General features: G+C 43.6%; 1 protein-coding gene across 15 annotated transcripts in view; it reads left to right on the forward strand.

Moving 5' to 3' along the window:
• LOC141085930 (dimethylaniline monooxygenase [N-oxide-forming] 2-like) overlaps window positions 1–22,445 on the forward strand; it is a 207,700-nt gene that overhangs the window by 106,085 nt on the left and 79,170 nt on the right. For 6 of the 15 annotated variants that reach the window (XM_073571574.1, XM_073571577.1, XM_073571573.1 and 3 more), the window contains 3 exons: window positions 7,335–7,406; window positions 8,157–8,296; window positions 20,886–21,074. In XM_073571574.1, coding sequence (XP_073427675.1) covers window positions 7,385–7,406; window positions 8,157–8,296; window positions 20,886–21,074 — 351 coding nt within the window. In that variant the 5' untranslated portion in view covers window positions 7,335–7,384. Of the gene's footprint in view, window positions 1–6,714; window positions 6,789–7,334; window positions 7,407–8,156; window positions 8,297–20,885; window positions 21,075–22,445 lie in introns of those variants that run through there. The other 9 variants (XM_073571583.1, XM_073571581.1, XM_073571580.1 and 6 more) reach the window with 4 other exon arrangements.

Consider the following 22,445-nt stretch of genomic DNA (forward strand, 5'->3'; position numbering starts at 1 on the left):
CAGCATAATGGGCCCCATATATTACTTCATACAGTATAATGGGCCCCATATATTACTTCATACAGCATAATGGACCCCATATATTAGTTCATACACCGTAATGGGCCCCATATATTACTTCATACAGTGTAATTGGCACCATATATTACTTCATACAGCATAATGGGCCCCATATAATTCTTCTCCCCATACCCCACTGCTCTGGTCTCCTCAGTGTATTCTGATCCTCCGCACTGCTTGGCACAGGGACATCATTAACTTTACGTATATAATTGTCCACTTACTTGGACTGATAGTAATAGTGATTTGTTTGTACCCTGTTGTCTGGGGCTGGCCCACTTTATGGGGGTGCTCAGGGCATATATACACCAGTAAAAAGAATGAGAGGCTCAATGTGACCAGTGCCACCTAGCTTTCTACCCCTCTTATTCTACTGGTACTGTGGGCACTCTGACTGGTACTGAGGAAAGAAAGAACAGAGAGAGAGAGAAAAAAGAACAGAGAGAGAAAAAGGGGAAAAAAAAGAAAAGAAAGAAAGGAGAGAGAGAGGAAAGAAAGAACAGAGAGAGAGTAAGGAAGAAAAGCTAGATTAGAGAAAGAAAGAACAGAGAGAAAGAAAGATACTATAGCAGCCCAGCTCCCATTGTAATGCCCACCTGAGCCTCCCAAAACAGGACATATCATGATCCGCTCACATTGCTGGCATCCCCGAGTCCAAGGTGATCCCGCTGTCCATGCTGTTGGAGGAGGGCACGGTGATGGATCTGAAGCATTCCCTGTAGTGCCTCCATGGTTCCATCACAATCTCCTCCCGAAATTACCTCATGCTTCTAGCATGTCACTTCCGGTGGAATGTCACGTGCGAATTTTAAAGTGCTCCTCGGGGCTCCGCCGTATACTCCTGTGTCCGTCGGAAAAGTAAGCCCCGGCTGGGGCAGTGGGGCAGACTCTCGCTCAAAATCGGGACTGTCCCGCTGGGAGGTATGAATGCTCCCCACCATACACCTTCTACACGTTTGGCTCCGCACACCTCATACACACACGGTTCCCCTTTTTATGCCTCTTACACACATGGCTCCGCTCTGTGCACCTTGCACACACACGGCTCCACTCAGTACACACATGGCTCCACTCTGTTAACCTCATACACATGCGGCTCTGCTCCGTACACCTTTTACACACGTGGCCACGCTCTGTACACCTTGTACACACATGGCTCCACTCCGTAAACCTTGTACACATGTGGCTTTGCTCAATACACCTCGTACACACGCGGCTCCGCTCTGTACACACACGGCTCAGCTCCGTACACTTCATACACTCAGGGCTCCATTTTGTATGCCCCATACACATGCGGCTCTGCTCCGTACACCCCTAGCTCCGCTCCATACACCTCGTACACACACGGCTCGAACACATCTCCGCTCCGTACACCTCGTACACCTCATACACCTAGCACATGCGCGGCTCTGCTCCGTATACCCTGTACACACACGGCTCTGCTCCGTACACCTTGTGCACCCATGGCTCCGCTCCGTACACCTCACACACAAGTGGCTCTGATCTGTACACCTTGTACACACATGGTTCTGCTCCGTACACCTCACACACGAGCGGCTCCACTCTGTACACGTGCGACTCTGCTCAGTACACCTTGCACACACATGGCTCTGCTCCGTACACCTTGCACATGCGTGGCTCCACTCCGTTCACCTTGTGCACACATGGCTCTGCTCCGTACACCTCGCACACACATGGCTCTTCTCCGTACACCTCGCACACGCGTGGCTCTGCTCCGTACACCTTGTACAATCACGGCTCTGCTCCGTACACCTCGCACGTGCATGGCACTGCTCTGTACACCTCGTACATGTGCGGCTCCACTCCGTAGATCTTGTACACACATGTGTCACGGCACCGCCAGACTCAGGGCCTGCTGTCCCGGCCTCGGCCAGTAGGAGGCGCCGGACTATCACATCACCGTCAGACTCAGGGCCTGCTGTCCCAGCCTCGGCCAGTAGGAGGCGCCGGACTATCACATCACCGTCAGACTCAGGGCCTGCTGTCCCAGCCTCGACCACTAGGAGGCCCCGGACTGTCCTATCACTGTCTGACCCGTGGCCTGCAGTCTCGGCCTTGGTCTCTGGGAGGCGTTGTGCTTCAACCCCGAGTGATGGCGGCGATAGCCATGAGGCTCCTGCGCAGGCGTCCGCTGGACGCAGGCTTCGCTCCTCGGTCAGTCATGAAGGGGCTGGTGCATTACCATCCAGCATGGTCCTGGGGCGGTCCGGATGACATCATCAGGCCACGGGCCTGTAAGGGATGACCTGATCCCTCAAATACCTTGGGACTGCTCTTGCAGGCCGCCGGATATATTCTTGGTTCCCCTGCGTGTTACTGTGTGAATTGCTGTTTGACTGACTCTGACTTTTGCCTGGACTTCTGACTCTGCTTCTGCCTAACGACTTTGTACCTCTGCTGCCCTCCTGGTTTATGACTCTTACTTTGGCCTGGATTCTGACTCTGCTTCTGCCTAACGACTTTGTACCTCTGCTGCCCTCCTGGTTTATGACTCTTACTTTGGCCTGGATTCTGACTCTGCTTCTGCCTAACGACTTTGTACCTCTGCTGCCCTCCTGGTTTATGACTCTTGGCCTGGATTCTGACTCTGCTTTTGCCTAACGATTCTGTACCTCTGCTGCCCTCCTGGTTTATGACCCTGGCTTCGGCCTGGAATCTGACTCTGCTACTGTCTACTGTTTTTATACCATTTCTGCCTGACTGGTTTAGTCTCGGATATCATTGCCTCTGTGTCCTGTATTGGAACACCTTTCTGGCGACCGTCCTGTTCTGGTCATTGCTCCTATTCAGACAGCGCCTCCTGGGCTCTGCTATAAATCCAGATCCCTGTATAGGGGTAAAGGGTATCAGTGTTTCTCGGGGTGCTGTCTGGCTGCAGTCCAGACCGCAGGCAGACGCCACAACATGGCTCTGCTCCGCACACCTCGCACATGCGGCTCTGCTCCGTACACCTTGTACACGCGCCGCTCTGCTTCGTACACCTTGTACACACGCAGCTCCGCTCCATATACCTCACACACAAGCGGCTCCGCTCTGTAAAACTTGTACACAAATGGCTCTGCTCTGTACACCTCACACATGCGTGGCTCTGCTACATCCACCCTGTAAACCCCCCTGACCCCACACATAAACTTACTCATCCAGCACCATGGCAACCAGCACAGCAGAGTCCTGCACACAACAAGGGCTGTGCCACAGGACCTGTGATGAGGTCACAGGAGGGGAGGAGTCAGGGGTCACATAATCAGCGGGCCCTGACTCCTTCTATCATGTGACCTCATCAATTACAAGCCTCTGCATGTTACCTCAGCACCAGTGCAGAGGCTAAATTGTAGGTGCTGCGGGTAGCAGAGCGCATAATGCCGCCCCTTGTGCACAGCATCTGCCTGCTGCCTGACAACATCTGCAAGGAGTTGCAATGTTCTCCCCGTGTTTGCGTGGATTTACTCCGGGTACTCCGGTTTCCTCCCACATTCCAAAAGACATACAGTTAGGGAATTTAGATTGTGAGCCCCATCGGGGACAGTGATGATGTGTGTAAACTGTAAAGCGCTGCGGAATATGTTAGCGCTATATAAAAATAAAGATTATGAAGATGCTAACATCAACAATTTTATTGTTAAGTATTACATTTTTTTCTCATGCATCATTATGTTTTGATTGAGGTTACCCCTTATTATCAGGTACCACCATGGCTATAGTTTGTGCACCAACTCTTGCTAATCTTCTTTAGGGTGGTAGGATGACCAACACATTAAAACAGATTATCTGATTTTTTACATGAGTCACATTTCTTTTGGGGCAATATATGTATCTTTTGGAAGGCAAGAGACACATTTTTGAGGATTTTATTTTTATCCTAAGTAGCAATAAAATAGGGATGCCCTTCATATGTTAAATGCGCAACAGATATATTTCCTTGATCTGAGGATATGGGTTAAGCTTTATCGCTGTATCCAAAAAGATATTTTGATAGGGACGGCAGAACGCACTAAATATAAATAAAAGGAAGTGCGTTCGCCGCCCGGGGTCCACCGTGCAGTAGGTGTATCAACCGCCACTGAGTAATGGCGAACTCGCTTATATGGTGGTATACTGCGCTCGGGTTAAACGTCACCCGGGGTGCGCAGAGCTGACTCTATTAAACTCACAGAGGCCCTAAAGCATAAACGCCGAGCCTGTTAGCTTCACAGGTCTCAGCTGGCGTGCACACACGGTATATGGTCACAGGACACGGCCCAAGACAGAGGTCAGTGTCCATCTTGACCTACCGTGCGTGCGGCGTCGCAACTGCGGACGCCAGTAAGTGCTGCTAACTGCAGCGTGGTGGTAACTACTGCAGTTATACGATATTGCCGTGAGGCGTGACACCATCGGACGCTAGTGCAGAGGTGCGGTATGCACTGTGGCCTATAGCTTGCCACTGACTGGCGCTGACTATCTCTCTAGTTCCCTATCCACATGCGTAATATCAGAGGGAAGGGGTTTCAAATGAGTCAGTCACCAGAATCATACATCCGTCACCATTCACACATAGCAAGTATAGCCTATACTAGCGCATGGCGGAATGGCCATGCGCGCTTTTTATAGCCGTGCGGGACCTTCCTGATCTCCGAGATGGACCAATGAGATCTGGAACAGGACCTGGGCACATGACTCCCGATCTCCAATGGGAGATCGTCTCGTGAGCATGCCCAGTAGGAGCACAGAGGGACTTAAGGTACTGTCACACTTAGCGATGCACCAGCGATCCCGACCAGCGATATGATGCGGTCAGGATCACTGGTGCATCGCTAAGTGGTCGCTATTGAGCTGCCACACAGGCAGATCTCACGAGCGACATCGCTGGGGACGGGGGTCGCTATTTGCCTGTCACACCAGGCGATCCTGCGTCCTCCCGCCCGGCTCCACGCGTCGCTCGTCATCACAGCAGGATGCGCTGCAGGAAGCTGACGACGTGAAACAGTCCAGCCTGTTCTCGCGCGATCAGCGATAATCAGTGGGGGAGCGGGTTGTAGGTATCAGACATAGCGATATCGCTAGCAATATCGCTATAACGTCACAAGTTATAGCGATATTGCTAGCGATATCTCTTAGTGTGACAGTACCATTAGTCTCTGGAGCGGTCTGCTGCAAAGTAATCTCCTCTGCAGTAGAAATACAGCAGGAGACCGCAGAATGTGAGGCTCTAGATTCCTGCAGAGCAGACGCAGAAACCTGATTCCTAACATATTTATTGAGCAGCCATTTGAGTTGGAAAAGCTGGAATCTACCATTATAGGTTTATGAGAATAACGGATGGGCAATATGTTAAAGCCTATAGGAACTGTTCTGATTACGTCACACTGTAGACTGAATGTAATAACTGATATCCAAGATTCCAGATGAATGGAGGATACCCTAATAAACCATAGTGGAGAGCATAATGCCAGAGCAAGGGTTAGTACGTGATTTAATCTGTTAATAAGAAGAATTAACAAAAATAAAAAAAACCTTCAACATTGCATAATGACTGTCCATTATTATTGGCAGATCCTGAATTTAAAAATGTCACTTCTGAGTGTAACCTACAGACATGTAAAAAATCTACAAGCATTTCTTGTGCATAGCAATTTAACCAAAGAAATATTGATAGAATATTACAGAATAATGGCTCATGAAAAAAAATGTGTCATGCTTACACTTTGCAAGAAATTTCTTAGGTGGATCTGATAGATGTTACACTAGGTTGTACGCTGTCTTATGTTCAGGAACATCTTCTGCAACACCACGTTTGACATTTCGAGCAGAGACTTCAATTTTATCCGCAGAACCGTCCTTTGTTTCTGTAAATGAGTCTAAGTGTTCATTGTTCTCTTATCACAATTCTAAGCAGGAGAAAGGAGGTAAGTCCAGCACCACATAAAATGGAAGAAAAAATTGGAAAATTTAAAACATCTCATTTAATGGGACTAATAAAAACAGGAAAGTACGCTAAAAATTCCTGGTTAGGATTAAGAGTTACATAGCTCAAAATGCACAGACCCGATGTCTTTTTTTCCCCTTTTTTTCATGTGTTTTTAATTGTACCATATGCTAATTATGCAAATTGTCTCTTCAGAGAGGAAGAGGACTAGAACTCTAGTGCCACCTATTGGAAGTAGCAATCCTAAAAGTCAATGACAACCCTTTAACGAGCCTTGTTAAATGACTTAGGATAAAAGCCAAGCCAGAATCTCAATTTGCAGACACTGTGTTTTGGGGTACTGCCCCTCATCAGTGCAAAGTGTGAGACCTGGTTTGGCTGTGAGAGGCACCTGATCGATATCCAAGAAATATCATTTCTCCTTGCGGAGAATTACATGCTAAGCATGTCAGTTTTTTTGTGGAACTAATTCATGGACTTTAGTGCGCTGCTTGACAAAATTCCAAATCCAGGTTATGTTGAAAGATTAACCAATTAATTTCCAACGCGTTTCGAAGCATATAACACTTCTTCATCAGATGTCATCCCCTGAGGAAGAAGTGTTATATGCTTCGAAACGCATTGGGAATTAAAAGGTTAATCTTTTAACATAACCTGGATTTGGTATTTTGTCAAGCAGCGCACTAAAGTCCATGAATTAGTTCCACAAAAAAACTGATAGCTTTGGCGGTCACGGAGTTGACCTTTGGACGTGCAGCAAGCTGTCTCCAGATCTTACATGCTTAAATCTCTCCTGGAAAGGGTGAGTAAATTTCTTTCGTTGTTTCACTATTAACCCAGATAAGACCCTATTGTGCTTTTTTGTGTTCCTATAGTTTATATATATATATATATGCTAAGCATGTCGAGATGAGGAGACTTAAAGCCTCAATACTCCTCTGGGAGCCAAACCAGATCTCACACTTTGCACTGACAAGGGGCAGTACCCCGAAACACAACGTCTGCAAATTGAGATTGTGGCTTGGCTTTTATCCTAAGACATGTAACAAGGCTCGTTAAAGGGTCGTCATTGACTTTTAGGATTGCTACTTCCAAGAGGTGGCACAAGAGTTCTAGTCCTCTTCCTTTCTGAAGAGACAATTTGCATAATTAGCATATTTCCCAGAGGAGCATTGCGGCTTTAAGTCTCCTCATCTCGACATGCTTAGCATGTCATTCTCCGCAAGGAGAAATGATACTTCTTGGATAATTGTACCATAAAATGTGATTTTTTTTTTTTTTTTTTTTTTTAAATGTTTCCATTTTTTTCTTCTATTTTTTTCGGTGCTGGATTTACTCCTTTTTTCAGCATTCATTACACTTGGGTACCAGACTGATGATTCCCTGCACCTCACCTTCATGATTGGCAATTCTCATACTGGTGAGCTGATATTTCCTTCCTTTTTTCTTATCACAATTCTGTGTTGAATAGGATACAGGCATCCTATTTTTAACATATTTACTAATGACTTTGTGAAGGGATTTTTGTAAGCTATAGACTTGAGCTGAGAAATGACAATAGAAGCTTAATGTAGATAAATACAAAATCATGCACTCGGCCAAAGGTTATTAGCGTCTCTAGGCTGCTCTGCATAATGACTCAGTGAGTGATGCCTCCTTGGTAAAATTAGCCCTAATTACAAACAAACTGAATCCTTCTAAGCTCTATGTAGAAACAAGAATTATCTGTTCCCAGAGTGAGTCATCATGAGAACTATAATTCTACATTACTGTAAAGTCCTTGGTAGTGTGAGAAGCGGAGCAATTGGGTCAGGAGTTGAAGAGGGCAATAACTCATGCAGGGATAAAACCTCCTGTTTCTACATAGAGCTTTGAAGAATTCAGCTAGTCAGTTTTTAATCACGTGATGTCATAGACCTAATGGAAAAGAGAATAATTAGCTGGGTAGAAAGGCAAAATGAGCAATTGTAAGTACATAGTGCTATATAATATGGTGACTACAATATACTCTATATGCAACATAGAGGATAGAAATTTTGATAGGAGTCCTTCTTTAATTATATGCCTAATGAAAGGAGAAACAGATATATGAAGACAAATACTTTATGTTTAATATGTTTTAGGCCCAAATTTAGATGTAAATTCACAAATTATTTTCTTCATGTTGTAGATAAAGCCATGGTAAATACAGTTGCTATCATTGGCGCTGGGATTAGCGGCTTGGGCTCTATTAAGGCATGTATAGAAGAAGGTCTCGAGCCTACTTGCTTTGAAAGAAGTAATGATATCGGTGGCCTCTGGAGATTTACAGTAAGTGCACAACAGCTATGCATAGAATTACTGTCATAAATGGGTGTTTGACGATAACACTCTTCACTCCCAAGCAATTATTTTGTTTTTTACACTTTGTTTTTCATTTTCTTCCTCCAAGAGATATATTTTTTTTCATTTTTCCATTGACGCAGCCATACAAGGAATTGCGTGGGATGAGTTATCATTTTGAATGGCATAATTCACATAACCATGTAATTTATAGAAAAATGGGTAAAAAAAAAAATCAGTGTGGGATGAAATAATTAAAAAAATGCAAATCTACTATACTTGCATGGATTTTTTTTACGAAATTAATTTTGCAGTAAAAGTTATCTTGCTAAATGATTCTTTAGGTTAGCTTGACTGTGGTGATACCAAACCTATATAGTTTGGTTATTGTTTTAGTGACAAAAAATTTTAGAAATTTGATTTAAAAAAATTGTATTTTTTGTACTTGTATTTATTATTTCTCAATTGATGGAGCTGTGCGATTGCATATTTTTTCACCTTAAGCTGCTATTTTATTGATAGCATATAGCAGTATATATGACATTTTGATTGCTCTGTACTACATTTTTAAGAGGTGAGGCGACGAGAAAAACAGCAATTCTAGCATTTTTTATTTTTTTTACCTTTTTGGTATTTTCCATAAAATTTAATTACTTTATATTGAGATAGTTCAGCCTTTTACAGATGCAACAGTACTACATTTTTTTTTTACTTTAAAATTTAAAAAGGGAGAAAGATTTAAATTTGTATAAATATATTTTTTAACTTTTAAAAATATTTTCATATATTTTTCAGTTTAGGGATTTTATACCTCTGATTGCTTGTTCTAAATAGTGTTGTATTGCAGCAAACAGTTGTGCTCAAAAGTTTACATACCCCGGCAGAATTTGTGCATTCTTGGCCTCTTTTCAGAGAATATGAATGCTAACACCAAAACTTTTTCTTCACTCATGGTTAGTGGTTGTGTGAGGCCATTTATTGTCAAACTACTATGTTTTCTTTTTTTTAAATCATATTGACAACCCGAAACATCCAAATGACTCTGATCAAAAGTTCACATACCCCATTTCTTAATACCGTGTATTGCCCCCCCCCAACATCAATGACAGCTTGAAGTCTTTGTGGTAGTTGTGGATGAGGTTCTTTATTTTCTCAGATGGTAAAGCTGCCCACTCTTCTTGGCCAAAAGCCTTCAGATCCTGTAAATGCCTGGGCTGTCTAGCATGAACTGCACGCTTGTGATCTCCCCAGAGTGGCTCAATGATATTGAGGTCAGGAGACTGAGATGGCTACTCTGGAACCTTCACTTTGTTCTGCTGTAGTCAATGACAGGTCGACTTGGCCTTGTGTTTTGGATCATTGTCATGTTGGAACATTCAAATACGTCCAATGCGCGCAGCTTCCGGGCTGATGATTGCAAATTTACCTCCAGTATTTACTGATAACGTGCCAGATTCCTCTTTCCTTCAACTTCGACCAAGTTTCCTCTGATTTTGTAGCTCATACATACCCATAACATCAGCAATCCACCTCCATGCTTTACAGTAGGAATGGTGTTCCTTTTGTCATAGGCCTTGTTGACCTCTCTCCAAATCAGGGGCGTACATAGAAATCATGGGGCCCCATAGCAAAAGTCTGAATGCCCCCCCCCCACAAAAAAAAGAAAAAAATCAACAGGTGCTCTTAACTCCAGGCATGCATGTTATAGGTCAAACAATTAATTTTATAGGCTGTGTGGGGCTCATGCAGTATATAGGGAGGCTGTGTGGGGCTCATGCTGCATATGGAGGAGGCTGTTGGGGGGTTCATACGATATACAGAAGGGGCTGTGCTCTGGTTCAAACAATATATAGGGGAATGTCAGCATACTTCTGCTCAATATACAATTCTGATACAATTAATATTAATAAAATTATCAATAATATAATAATTATAAAATATCGATATTAATATTAAGCAGAATTAATTTTGGCCTATTGGTTCGGCCCTCCACAACAGTCACGGACGGTCTTTCATGTGGCCCCTCGGGAAAATGAATTGCCCACCCCTGCTCTACATGGTATATCTATACCAATGAGCAGATAGCTATACAGTTATACAAGGCTCTTTATCCTTATAGATGAATATATCCCCCTGTGCTACACAGTAACCCCTATACAGTGCTGTATACAGTATTACATGGCTCTGTAGACCCCCATACAGTGCAGTATACAGTATTACATGGCTGTGTAGACCCCCATACAGTGCAGTATACAGTATTACATGGCTCTGTAAACCCCCATACAGTGCTATTTACTGTATTACATGGCTCTGTAGACCCCCATACAGTGCAGTATACAATATTACATGGCTCTGTAGACCCCCATACAGTGCTATGTACAGTATTAAATGGCTATATAGCCTCATACAGTGCTGTATATAGTATTACATGGTTCTGTAAACCCCCATACAGTGCAGTATACAGTATTACATGGCTCTGTGGAGCCCCATACAGTGCTGTATACAGTATTACATGGCTCTGTGGACCCCCATACAGTGCTTTATACAGTATTACATGGCTCTGTGGACCCCCATACAGTGCTGTATACAGTATTACATGGCTATAGACCCCCATACACTGCAGTATACAGTATTACATGGCTCTGTGGACCCCCATACAGTGCTGTATACAGTATTACATGGCTATAGACCCCCATACAGTGCAGTATACAGTATTAAATGGCTCTGTAGACCCCCATACAGTGCAGTATACAGTATTACATGGCTCTGTAGACCCCCATACAGTGCAGTATACAGTATTACATGGCTATAGACCCCCATACAGTGCAGTATACAGTATTAAATGACTCTGTAGACCCCCATACAGTGCAGTATACAGTATTACATGGCTCTGTGGACCCCCATACAGTGCTGTATACAGTATTACATGGCTATAGACCCCCATACAGTGCAGTATACAGTATTAAATGACTCTGTAGACCCCCATACAGTGCAGTATACAGTATTAAATGACTCTGTAGACCCCCATACAGTGCAGTATACAGTATTACATGGCTCTGTGGACCCCCATACAGTGCTGTATACAGTATTACATGGCTATAGACCCCCATACAGTGCAGTATACAGTATTAAATGACTCTGTAGACCCCCATACAGTGCAGTATACAGTATTAAATGACTCTGTAGACCCCCATACAGTGCAGTATACAGTATTACATGGCTCTGTGGACCCCCATACAGTGCTGTATACAGTATTACATGGCTCTGTAGACCCCCATACAGTGCAGTATACAGTATTAAATGACTCTGTAGACCCCCATACAGTGCAGTATACAGTATTACATGGCTCTGTAGAACCCATACAGTGCAGTATACTGTATTACATGGCCCTGTAGACCCCATACAGTGCAGTATACAGTATTGCATGGCTATAGACCCCCATACAGTGCAGTATACAGTATTAAATGGCTCTGTAGACCCCCATACAGTGCAGTATACAGTATTGCATGGCTCTGTAGACCAACATACAGTGCAGTATACAGTATTACATGGCTCTGTAGACTGCCATACAGTGCTGTATACAGTATTACATGGCTCTGTAGACTGCCATACAGTGCTGTATACAGTATTACATGGCTCTGTAGACCCCCATACAGTGCAGTATACAGTATTACATGACTATAGACCCCCATACAGTGTAGTATAGCGTATTACATGGCTATAGACCCCCATACAGTGCAGTATACAGTATTACATGGCTTTAGACCCCTATACAGTGCAGTTTACAGTATTACATGGCTCTGTAGACCCTCATACAGTTGCACTTACATAAAGTTCTCTCAGTTCAGCCTCATAGAAGAGAATGGGCTGTGGCAGCTGCAGCACCTCGGACGTCTCGTCGTCCCCCTCCGGCATCAGCAGATCCCCCTGTGTGTTCCATATGGGAAGAGTTCCTGCTGAGAGATAGCAGCGGTGATCATCAGCAGGCAGTGCCAGTGCAGCAGCAGAGGGAGCAGCCGGGTCCTCATGGTGATCGGTGGCAGCAGAGGGACAGTACGCAGCACCGCGCCCCACTACTGAGTGCAGGAATTCTGACACAGGACCTTCCACATCCAACCCCAAGCGGCTGTGAGGGCGGAGGGAGGAGGATGCAGGGTGGGGAGAGGTGAGCTGGTGAGGGTCCAGAGGACAGCTTGCTCCTGCCCACCCTCCATGGCTCGGGGGGGGTGGGGAGCGCTCCCAGCATGATGGAGGCTACAGTCAATCATTGATAGCAGGACATGGGGTATACAGCGGCCGGCGCTTACATTTTATTAAAGGAGATGGTACTACTACAGTACTGTGTCAGCACAGCTGCCAAACCGCAGTGGCCATCGCAGGCCCCCTTACCCATCCGAGCCCCTCACCTGTCCGGGCCCCATAGCAGCTGCATGGTCTGCTTCTATTGACGGTACGCCACTGCTCCAAATGTAACATTTATGCTTGTGGCCAAAAAGTTCAATTTTGGTCTCATCACTCCAAATTACCTTGTTCCAGAAGTTTTGAGGCTTGTCTCTGTGCTGTTTTGCATATTGTAGGCAAGATACTTTGTGGCATTTGCACAGTAATGGCTTTACTCTGGCAACTCAACCATGCAGCCCATTTTTCTTCAAGTGCCTTCTTATTGTGTATCTTGAAACAGTTACACTGCTAGCTTTCAGAAGTATTTCAGCTGATGTTATTTGTGGGTTTTTCTTTGCATCCCGAACAATTTTCCTGGCAGTTGTGGACAAAATTTTTGTTGGTCTACCTGACCATGGTCTTGTTTTTACAAAGCCCCTGATTTTCCTTTTGTTACTCAGTTTCAACACTGGTGACTGCCATTATCAATTCCTTGGATATCTTTTTGCATTCCTTTCCTGTTTTCTACAGTTCAACTACCTTTTCCCGTAGATCCGTTAACAATTCTTTTGCTTTCCCCATGACTCACAATCCAGAAACGTCAGTGGCTGGATGAAAGATGCAGGAGTCTGTCTGGATCCCAGAAACTCACTCAACTTTTATACACACACACTGATTACATGCAAACTGGTCACAGGTGAGGATGTTACCTTTAGCAGCCATTCAAACCCATTTGTGTCAACTTCTGTGCATGTTATCAGGCCAAAATCACCAGGATATGTGAACTTTTGATCAGGGTTATTTGGATGTTTTAGGCTGTCATTATGATTTAAAAAGAGAAAACACCAACCACTAACAATGAGTGGAGTGGAGTTTTGGTGTTACTCATATTCTTTGAAAAAAGGCCAAGAGAGCAAAAAACCTGCCGGGGTATGTAAACTTTTGAGCACAAATGTATATTAAAAATAGTGGGTTCCACAGGACTAACAATATGTCAGCTGTGGGTGCTTTTATCAAGTCCCCAACTGCCATAGTAACCCATTGGCACCCTGCGATCATTATGTGGATGGTGGGTGTAAGAAAATGTTCTTATCGGGGGAGTTGGAAGAGCCGGATAAAACTGCACACAATTCTTCTCGAAGCTGAGGTTGAAGTTTATTTGGAGATACACGGCAAAACAGATACAGAATAACAGAGGAGTTGGAATATGCGAGCAAAAACAGGAATTCAGACAGGCAGAGATTTGCTAGGAGGTCTAGCGGTGATAAGGCTCTGTGCCCTGGCCATGGTGAGGCACAGTGGCATGAGGGCGATGGAATGGCCCCGATCGACAGTAACAGGAGCTTCTTATACATTATCAGAACAAAGAAAGCTGCATTTTGCCGCAGAGGGCGTTAACATTATAATTCTAAGGCGTTTTCATGGTAATCTACAGAAACGTGGTTTAGAACAGAGAATATAATGACATAATACGAAGATATTAATTAACATTTCTCCAAGCAACACTAAAACCCATAAGTCATTGGTATCTATGACTACTGTCCTAAAATCTTATCATTGTCTCCAATCTATGTCCATAAATTCTTACATCCTGACATTCTAATTACTTTACTTTTCGCTACCACACTATCACGTATAAGCATATTGACCATATATTTGGTGACCTGTGGCCCTATTGATTGATCCGGTCTTCCTCTATGCACATCTGCTGAAGTTGGTAAGAGACATGATCTCATTTTCCATCCTCCATTTAGTACATTTTATTAGCTCTTTTGTAAAAGTTGAATCTTCTCTAACTTTCGACAAGATGGCTGCTAGAGACAACATAGCCGCTCAGTATATTATGGCTGACCATTCTCTTACAAGTCCCCCTCTTGTACTCTATACAACATACAGGACTGTAATATTCATTGGTGAATTATTGAAAATAAGAATATTGAGGTAATTCAGCACTTTATGCACATGTGTGTAAGGCAAAAGTCCCTAAAAATAGAACAAACACATGATAAAATAATAATTCAAATAGTCCCGAAAAAAATATATTACACAATAGTCAAGTCTTTTGATCTTTTTCTTCTCATTCTTTGTCTTCTGGATTTTCCTGATCTTCTCCCCCTCTCACACTATCAGAGTCCCACTGTATAGTGTGAAACATCTTCTCCTGATCATCCAATAGGTTCATGGTCCCAGGAGTCGAATATGAAAATCTTCAGCTGACCTGGAGGAAATAGAAAAAAAAGTGGAGCAACAGTCCTTACCAGAAATCTCAGTAAAATAATTAAGAAGTCTACACTGATTGATATGAACCATTTTAATCACCTTTTTAGCTTGAAAATTTGAGCAAAGACTTAATCATTGTTGTTGGGATGTAAAGCACTAGCCCGTCCCCTTCAATGGGCAGGGACTCAAGGGAATTGAACAGAGATGAGTCTCCATCCTTCTCCTGTGTTTTTACGAGATCTTGAAGAGGAGAAAAGACAAGGGGGGGCTCTCGGGGTTTTGTAGTGACTGCAGCGATGACTTTTTGGGGATATTTGTCATCGCCCGTAAGTGCAGCTTCCTTGGCTGCGTGGTCTACATATGCATTGCCAAGGATGTGGGGGTCAGGAATTAGCCTCTGGTGCCCTTTAATTTTACAGAAGGACCATAATTTTGGAAATTCTTTGCCCCGCTGCTCAATTTGTTTAAGAATTTCTGCAGCAGAGTTTTTAAAGTGACATGCGGGGTTTGTAAACTTAAAGGAGCAAATCCCACTATATGTCTCACTTGATTCATAGTCCAGTGCACGCCCAGTAGGTGCTTCATGCACTGAGTGAATCCTTTTTCCATGGGAGTAAGCAACCTAGAGTAATAACCTAAGGCATACAACTGACTAGATACCTCTGGGCTTTCTTTGGGCCATTTTTGTAGAAGCAGAGAAGAAATAGAGATATCACCAGTGTGAGTCTGAATGTAAAAAGGCTGGGAAGGGTCAGGGTTAACCAATGCAGCATCTGCCGTAAGGGCGCGCTTCAATCCCTCAAAAGCCTGTAAGGCGGCTCCTTCTACAGTTACAGGGGTAAAATCATCATCAGCATGTTTCAATAAATCATACAGTGGTTTAGCCAAATTGGCAAAATCTTCAATAAATTCTCTGGAAAAATTAATAAGACCCAAAAATTTTCTGAGTTCAGTAATATTAGTTGGTAGGGGAACAGCTTGAATAGCTTTAACCCTGTCATGCATGGGTTTCTTTCCTTCTGCTGAGACAGACACACCCAGAAATTTAACCTCTGATTTCATCAATTTTACTTTATCTAGACTCATTTTGAGTCCTGCATTTTGTAAAGCCTGACAAACATTTTCAAGGGTTTCTCTGTGTTCACATTCATCGACAGTTTGAATCAATAAATCATCCACATACTGTAAGACTTTGTCTCCGTAGCCAAGGGGTTCTAACACTTGAGCTAATGCCTGATGGAAATACACAGGAGAACTGTGAAATCCCATGGGCAGCTGCGTGAACAAGTATTGCACATTCTCAAAAGTGAATGTGAAGCGGAGGGCAGATTCAGGTGTTAGTGGTACTGAGAAAAAGCCATTTGCAATGTCTAAACAAGAAAACACTTTACAATCACTCCTCAGCTGTGACATAACTTCAGGGACAGATGCAACAAGGTGAGCAGCTGAGGGAGTGTACTTATTTACAAGTCTCAGGTCTACTACCATTCGAAAACTGCCATCTTCCTTTTTTACAGGTAGAATAGGACTATTACATGGAGAATTACCCTTCACAACAACACCTTGTTTCTCCAACTCACTGACTGCAACCGTTATTTAAAGGATGGCGTCCTCAGGAATACGGTACTGACGCTGGAAAGGTGGCAGTTTTTCACCATCAATTTTAACCTGAGTTTGCATTAACCCACAATCAGTTTTCTTTGAGATCCACAATTCAGGGAACCTTTGCTTCAATTCATTCTTTAAAGCATCATTGTCAGCATTTTCAACATTTTCACCAATACATACTCCAAAACTAGCAATGGGTAATTTATGACTCTCCTGATCTTCCTCCACATGGACAATTACAGAACAGATAGTGGCTTCTTTGTTCTGCCACAGAACTTTGTTACATAAATCAACAACAATTCCCATGGCTCCCAAAACATCAGTTCCCAAAATAGTGTACGTAACTGTGGGTTTACCCAAAAAGCGCATCGAAGACCCCTTTGCTTCGATCCCCCTGTGTCCTGAAATCTCAGGTTTACTGGACGACTTTTTACTGCCGCAAATCCTACCAACGTGGTAGTCTCAGGCAGTCAAGGGGGTGACTGCAATTTGTGTCGTGTTATTGAAACTGAGGCTCCTGTATCGATGAGGATGTCTTCCCAAGGCAGCCCCTCTATTCTCCCTCTGACATAAGGCCTACCGTCCATGCCCAAGGAAAGGGGGGCAAGGAGGGTAAGGGGAACAGGGGGAGCACTCCATCAATCAGTGTTACCTGCCGTGGGAAGCCCGAAAAATCCATCATCCCCATCTGGACACGGCTTCCGTCCAACAGCTGCCACCTCCGCCCCAAAGAGATACTTAGTCAGGGTCCGGTCCTCATGTTCCCGTAGCTCCTTTATCAGCGGAGCATAAGGACGAGGAGGAGTGACCCCTCCCTGAATAGCATGGACCTCCGGGCGCGGATGAGTGAAAGCTATTGGGGAAGGAGCAGAAGCAGAAGGCTCCTGTGAGACTGGGTTAACCATTTGAAGACCGTTGTACTGCTGATACTGCCTAGGGTCATTCACTGACTGATTCTGAACTGGAGCGGGTGCAGAGAAGAGCGACCAAGGTTATTAGGGAACTAGGGGGTCTGCAATACCAAGACAGGTTATTACACTTGGGGTTATTTAGTTTGGAGAATTGAAGGCTTAGGGGTGATCTTATTACAATGTATAAATATATGTGGGGACAATACAAAGACCTTTCTAATGATCTTTTTACTCTTAGACCTGTGACGGGGACAAGGGGGCATCCTCTACGTCTGGAGGAAAGAAGGTTTAAGCATACTCACAGGCGCGGATTCTTTACTGTAAGAGCAGTGAGACTATGGAACTCTCTGCCATATGATGTTGTAATGAGTGATTCACTACTAAAATTTAAGAAGGGACTGGATGCCTTTCTTGAAAAGTATAATATTACAGGGTATATACACTAGTCTCCTTAATATTGCGTTGATCCAGGGAGCTAGTCTGATTGCCGTATGTGGAGTCGGGAAGGAATTTTTTTCCCCAATGTGAAGCTTACTGTTGCCACATGGGGTTTTTTTGCCTTCCTCTGGATCAACATGTTAGGGCAAGTTAGGATAGGATATGGGTTGAACTAGATGGACTTAAAGTCTCCCTTCAACCTTAATTAATTACTATGTTACTGCTGGATACAGAGGTCTAACTCCGAAAGGTGGTCTAGAAAACTCCCGGGGCCGTTGGGGGTTAAAGGCCTCCCGGGGTTCTCGGGATATATGCCCTGGCACAAAGTTGGGACAAAAATGTTTAAAGTGCCCCAACTGTCCTCAAAAATAACACAAGGGAGGACCTCTCATGGGATCCCGTGGGGGCTCTGCTGAACGGGACCTGCCCATTCTCGGCAGCTGCGCATACCCCCCCGGAACTCCTGGCCTCCCTGAATCAGCAGATACACCCCAAGGTGAATGGTACGCAAAAACATTGGACTCATCACCCTTCACCTCGGACTGCATCGTCCTAACAAAACACTCCCTTACCTTCCTCCCAATTAGGCAAATTTTTAATAAATTTAAGATGGATCAGGAACATTTGGCCAGGGATATTTTTCTCGGGGTTGAAGCAGCATCACACCTAACCAAGGGTCTGCATGTGCTGGAGCTGCTGGGACAATATATCTTTCCTCAACTGTGTCTGCATAAGCTGGAGCTGTTGGGACAATATATCTTTCCTCAACTGTGTCTGCATAAGCTGGAGCTGTTGGGACACTATATCTTGTTATGTACTACTTCACTCATTCTCCTAACTCTTCTCCATTCTACACCTGTATTTACATCAGCACTGTGTCTCGAAGCTGCAGTGTCCATCTGTGACATAACTGCTCTCAGCTGCTGCTGCTCGCACCCCTCCTCTCTGTGCTTCCGTGCTAGCTCCAGCATCTCGCTCAGCTTTTCTGATCTCTCCCTATACGCTGCCCCTCCCCGGGTGATCATGTTAACATATTGTTGTGTAGACTGCCTATCAAGAGCCTGATCAAAAGTTATGACTGTCTTACACAAAACCGCTACATGGCTATTAGCTTTCCCTAGCGAACTCTTTCTAGCTAGTTCCCTGTTCTCTGTGGTAAACCATCGCATACTATTTAGCCACGTGGTTTCCACCTTAACCCCCTCCAGCTGGGGTGTGCCAGCATATTTCTCTGCCTGCTTCCGTAACCACTCCATATTTACAGTGGTCTACAAGGACGAGTTTTACTTTGTTCTAGTATCAACAAATGCAATTTAAGCAAAGTTAGATACTCACACCTCTCTCAGATGGAAGACCTCGCTGCAGCTTTTTTGGGGTCGACCAGATATCAAAAAGAGGTGCAGCCGTGATTCTAGCCTCACTCGTTAGCTTGCCAGGCATCTCCCCATGCCCTTTTAAAGCTTCTTGCTACCGGGCACAAAAAAATTCTCACATCCTTGTAGATAGCTTCTTCTTAGTTACTCCTCTTTTTATAGTCTTTTTCTTTGTCCGTGGTTTTCTTATAAAAAATCAGGCAGGCGGTCTCGGAGCGATCACGAGAGGTTCTCCTTCAGGCTGGCTTCCTTTGATCGGTTTCACGTGTGGCCACACGCGTTTCTTTTATTTTTTTCTCTTCACTCTTCCAACCTCAAACTCTCATCTGCAACTTCTTCCACAAAGGTTCTTCTGGAGGCCACTCTCCGGAGCTGCTCCTCCTGGCTGGCTCGCCACTTGTAAGAAAATGTTCTTATCGGGAGAGTTGGAAGAGCCGGATAAAACTGCAGACAATTCTTCTCGAAGCTGAGGTTGAAGTTTATTCAGAGATACACGGCAAAACAGATACAGAATAACAGAGGAGTTGGAATATGCGGGCAAAAACAGGAATTCAGACAGGCAGAGATTTGCTAGGAGGTCTAGCGGTGATAAGGCTCTGTGCCCTGGCCATGGTGAGGCACAGTGGCATGAGGGCGATGGAATGGCCCCGATCGACAGTAACAGGAGCTTCTTATACATTATCAGAACAAAGAAAGCTGCATTTTGCCGCAGAGGGCGTTAACATTATAATTCTAAGGCGTTTTCATGGTAATCTGCAGAAACGTGGTTTAGAACAGAGAATATAATGACATAATACGAAGATATTAATTAACATTTCTCCAAGCAACACTAAAACCCATAAGTCATTGGTATCTATGACTACTGTCCTAAAATCTTATCATTGTCTCCAATCTATGTCCATAAATTCTTACATCCTGACATTCTAATTACTTTACTTTTCGCTACCACACTATCACGTATAAGCATATTGACCATATATTTGGTGACCTGTGGCCCTATTGATTGATCCAGTCTTCCTCTATGCACATCTGCTGAAGTTGGTAAGAGACATGATCTCATTTTCCATCCTCCATTTAGTACATTTTATTAGCTCTTTTGTAAAAGTTGAATCTTCTCTAACTTTCGACAAGATGGCTGCTAGAGACAACATAGCCGCTCAGTATATTATGGCTGACCATTCTCTTACAGTGGGCAATGCAATTGCTTTTTAAATGCCCCTGAAAGCAATTGACAGGAGCATCTAAATAGTTAAACAGCAGTGAAGCCACTTCACAATTGCAGACTCCAACACAATGTCTATATGCACCAAGGTTAAATGCTAAACTTCTATGCTAGATCCATTTTTTTAACTGAGTAGATTAGAGGAAAGTGTTTCCATTTATTGTGAAGGTTAATAAGAATAAATGCACTGGAAGTGGCTTCTTGTTACCAGACAGGAAAAAAAGAACACAAAGAGAACTATATCACGCATACACTGTCCCTTTCCATGGGCATTTTTCAAAAGCTATTAGAATACAAAAATATATAAAATGTTTTGTAATGGAATAATGTCATATTTACCCGTGGAAAAAGCAATTTAAGTAAAAATATCTAGATATTGCCACAATATGAGTTAATAAACATATTGCAAAATTGAACTACTTCAGGATGAAGCAGAAGATGGAAGAGCCAGCATCTACAAGTCTTTGGTTACCAATTCTTCCAAAGAAATAATGAGTCACAGCGATTTTCCAATGCCGGAAGATTTCCCAAACTTCTTACCACATCACAAATATTTTGAATACATCAAGCTCTATGTGAAGCATTTTGGATTGGTAAAATATATCAAACTTAAGGTAAGAATATTAATATTTTGCATGATAAAGTGTAGAAATATTGTTATGCAAAACAAAACTGGTAGATCTCTTGATATGTTGTAGTCTCTCTTAGGGTATGTGCACACATTAAGTTTTTGCTGCAGAAATTTCAGCACCAAAAATGCATCTCTTGGCAGGAAAAAAGCATACATAAATTACACACATTTTGACATATTTTTTGCATGCAGTTTTTATTTGTTATTTCCCTAGTCATGTGGATGAAAAATGCTGCAAAAATGTTGAAACTGCTTTAAATCTGCAAGGAATAAATGACCTGCAAATTCTGAATTTGTGCACATACCCAGGGGTTTCCCACATCTGATTTTTTTTTTTAATAAAAGCATACAACAGCACACTGTAAGCGAAAACATGTATAGAAACATTGAATATATGAAATTTGAACTAATAGAATTTACTTATAAAGGAACTTCACCCATAAATTGGCCAATTCATGAGAGCCAACCAGCCATGACAATTCATATTTCACTCTGTTGGGACCCTAACCTAATGTCATGACTCTCGTGGGCTAAAAGCCTAAATATGTAAAGGGAAGGTAGGATCCAGCACTAATTCACACATCACTACCTCAAATACGTGTGGTGACGGTTTTCACATGTTCTGGAGAGACACACATACGTAGACCAACACAAATCAAAGGGCACATGTCTGCGCATATGTCAATGTGTTTCCAAGGACAGTGTATCGTTGTGCAAAATACATTGACATGTTTGTGTGACATTAGTGTGACATGTATCGGTGCCTAAGAAAAGCAGTACAGTTAGTGCTGTTGCCAGGTGCTGAATCCAGCTCTCATCATTGTCGCCTGGTCTCCCTGTGGTCAGCGTGACTAAGCGATAATGATGAGAGTTGGAGTCAGCAACCGCTGTGTGTGTATCGTGCATATTAAACATGATAGTTCAACTCACGTGGTGGTATATGGAGGTAGAAAGTAGGAACACTGTCTCTTTAAATCCTGGGTTGGTTTATTATTATGCGGCATAAACCAACAAGAGCGGAAAATAAACTCAGCCATTCTGACTAAAAACAGGAAAACAACAAAGAAAAACAAAAACACTGCAACACAGTCCATACGTTGTGGGTGGCACACCGCCCTAGAGCAACACAGGCTCAATCTTTCCTCTACAAGTCACAAATCCACTGGAGACTCCTCTCTTCTGTCTTGCTGAACCCTGACTGCATGTAGAATGCATTTATTTAAACCCCAGACTATGTGACTTTTTCCATCATGTGACTGACCACACAATCATAGCTTCAAGCAGGTCCTGGCAGCTCTGCAGGTGGAGATAAAGTGGCCCTCTTCCCACCTGTTCAATGAAGGTCCACATGAAA

Source organism: Dendrobates tinctorius, unplaced genomic scaffold (genome assembly GCF_039654945.1).
Source record: "Dendrobates tinctorius isolate UK_male_01 unplaced genomic scaffold, ASM3965494v1 ptg000029l, whole genome shotgun sequence".
In the NCBI taxonomy this organism is placed as follows: Eukaryota; Metazoa; Chordata; class Amphibia; order Anura; family Dendrobatidae; genus Dendrobates; species Dendrobates tinctorius.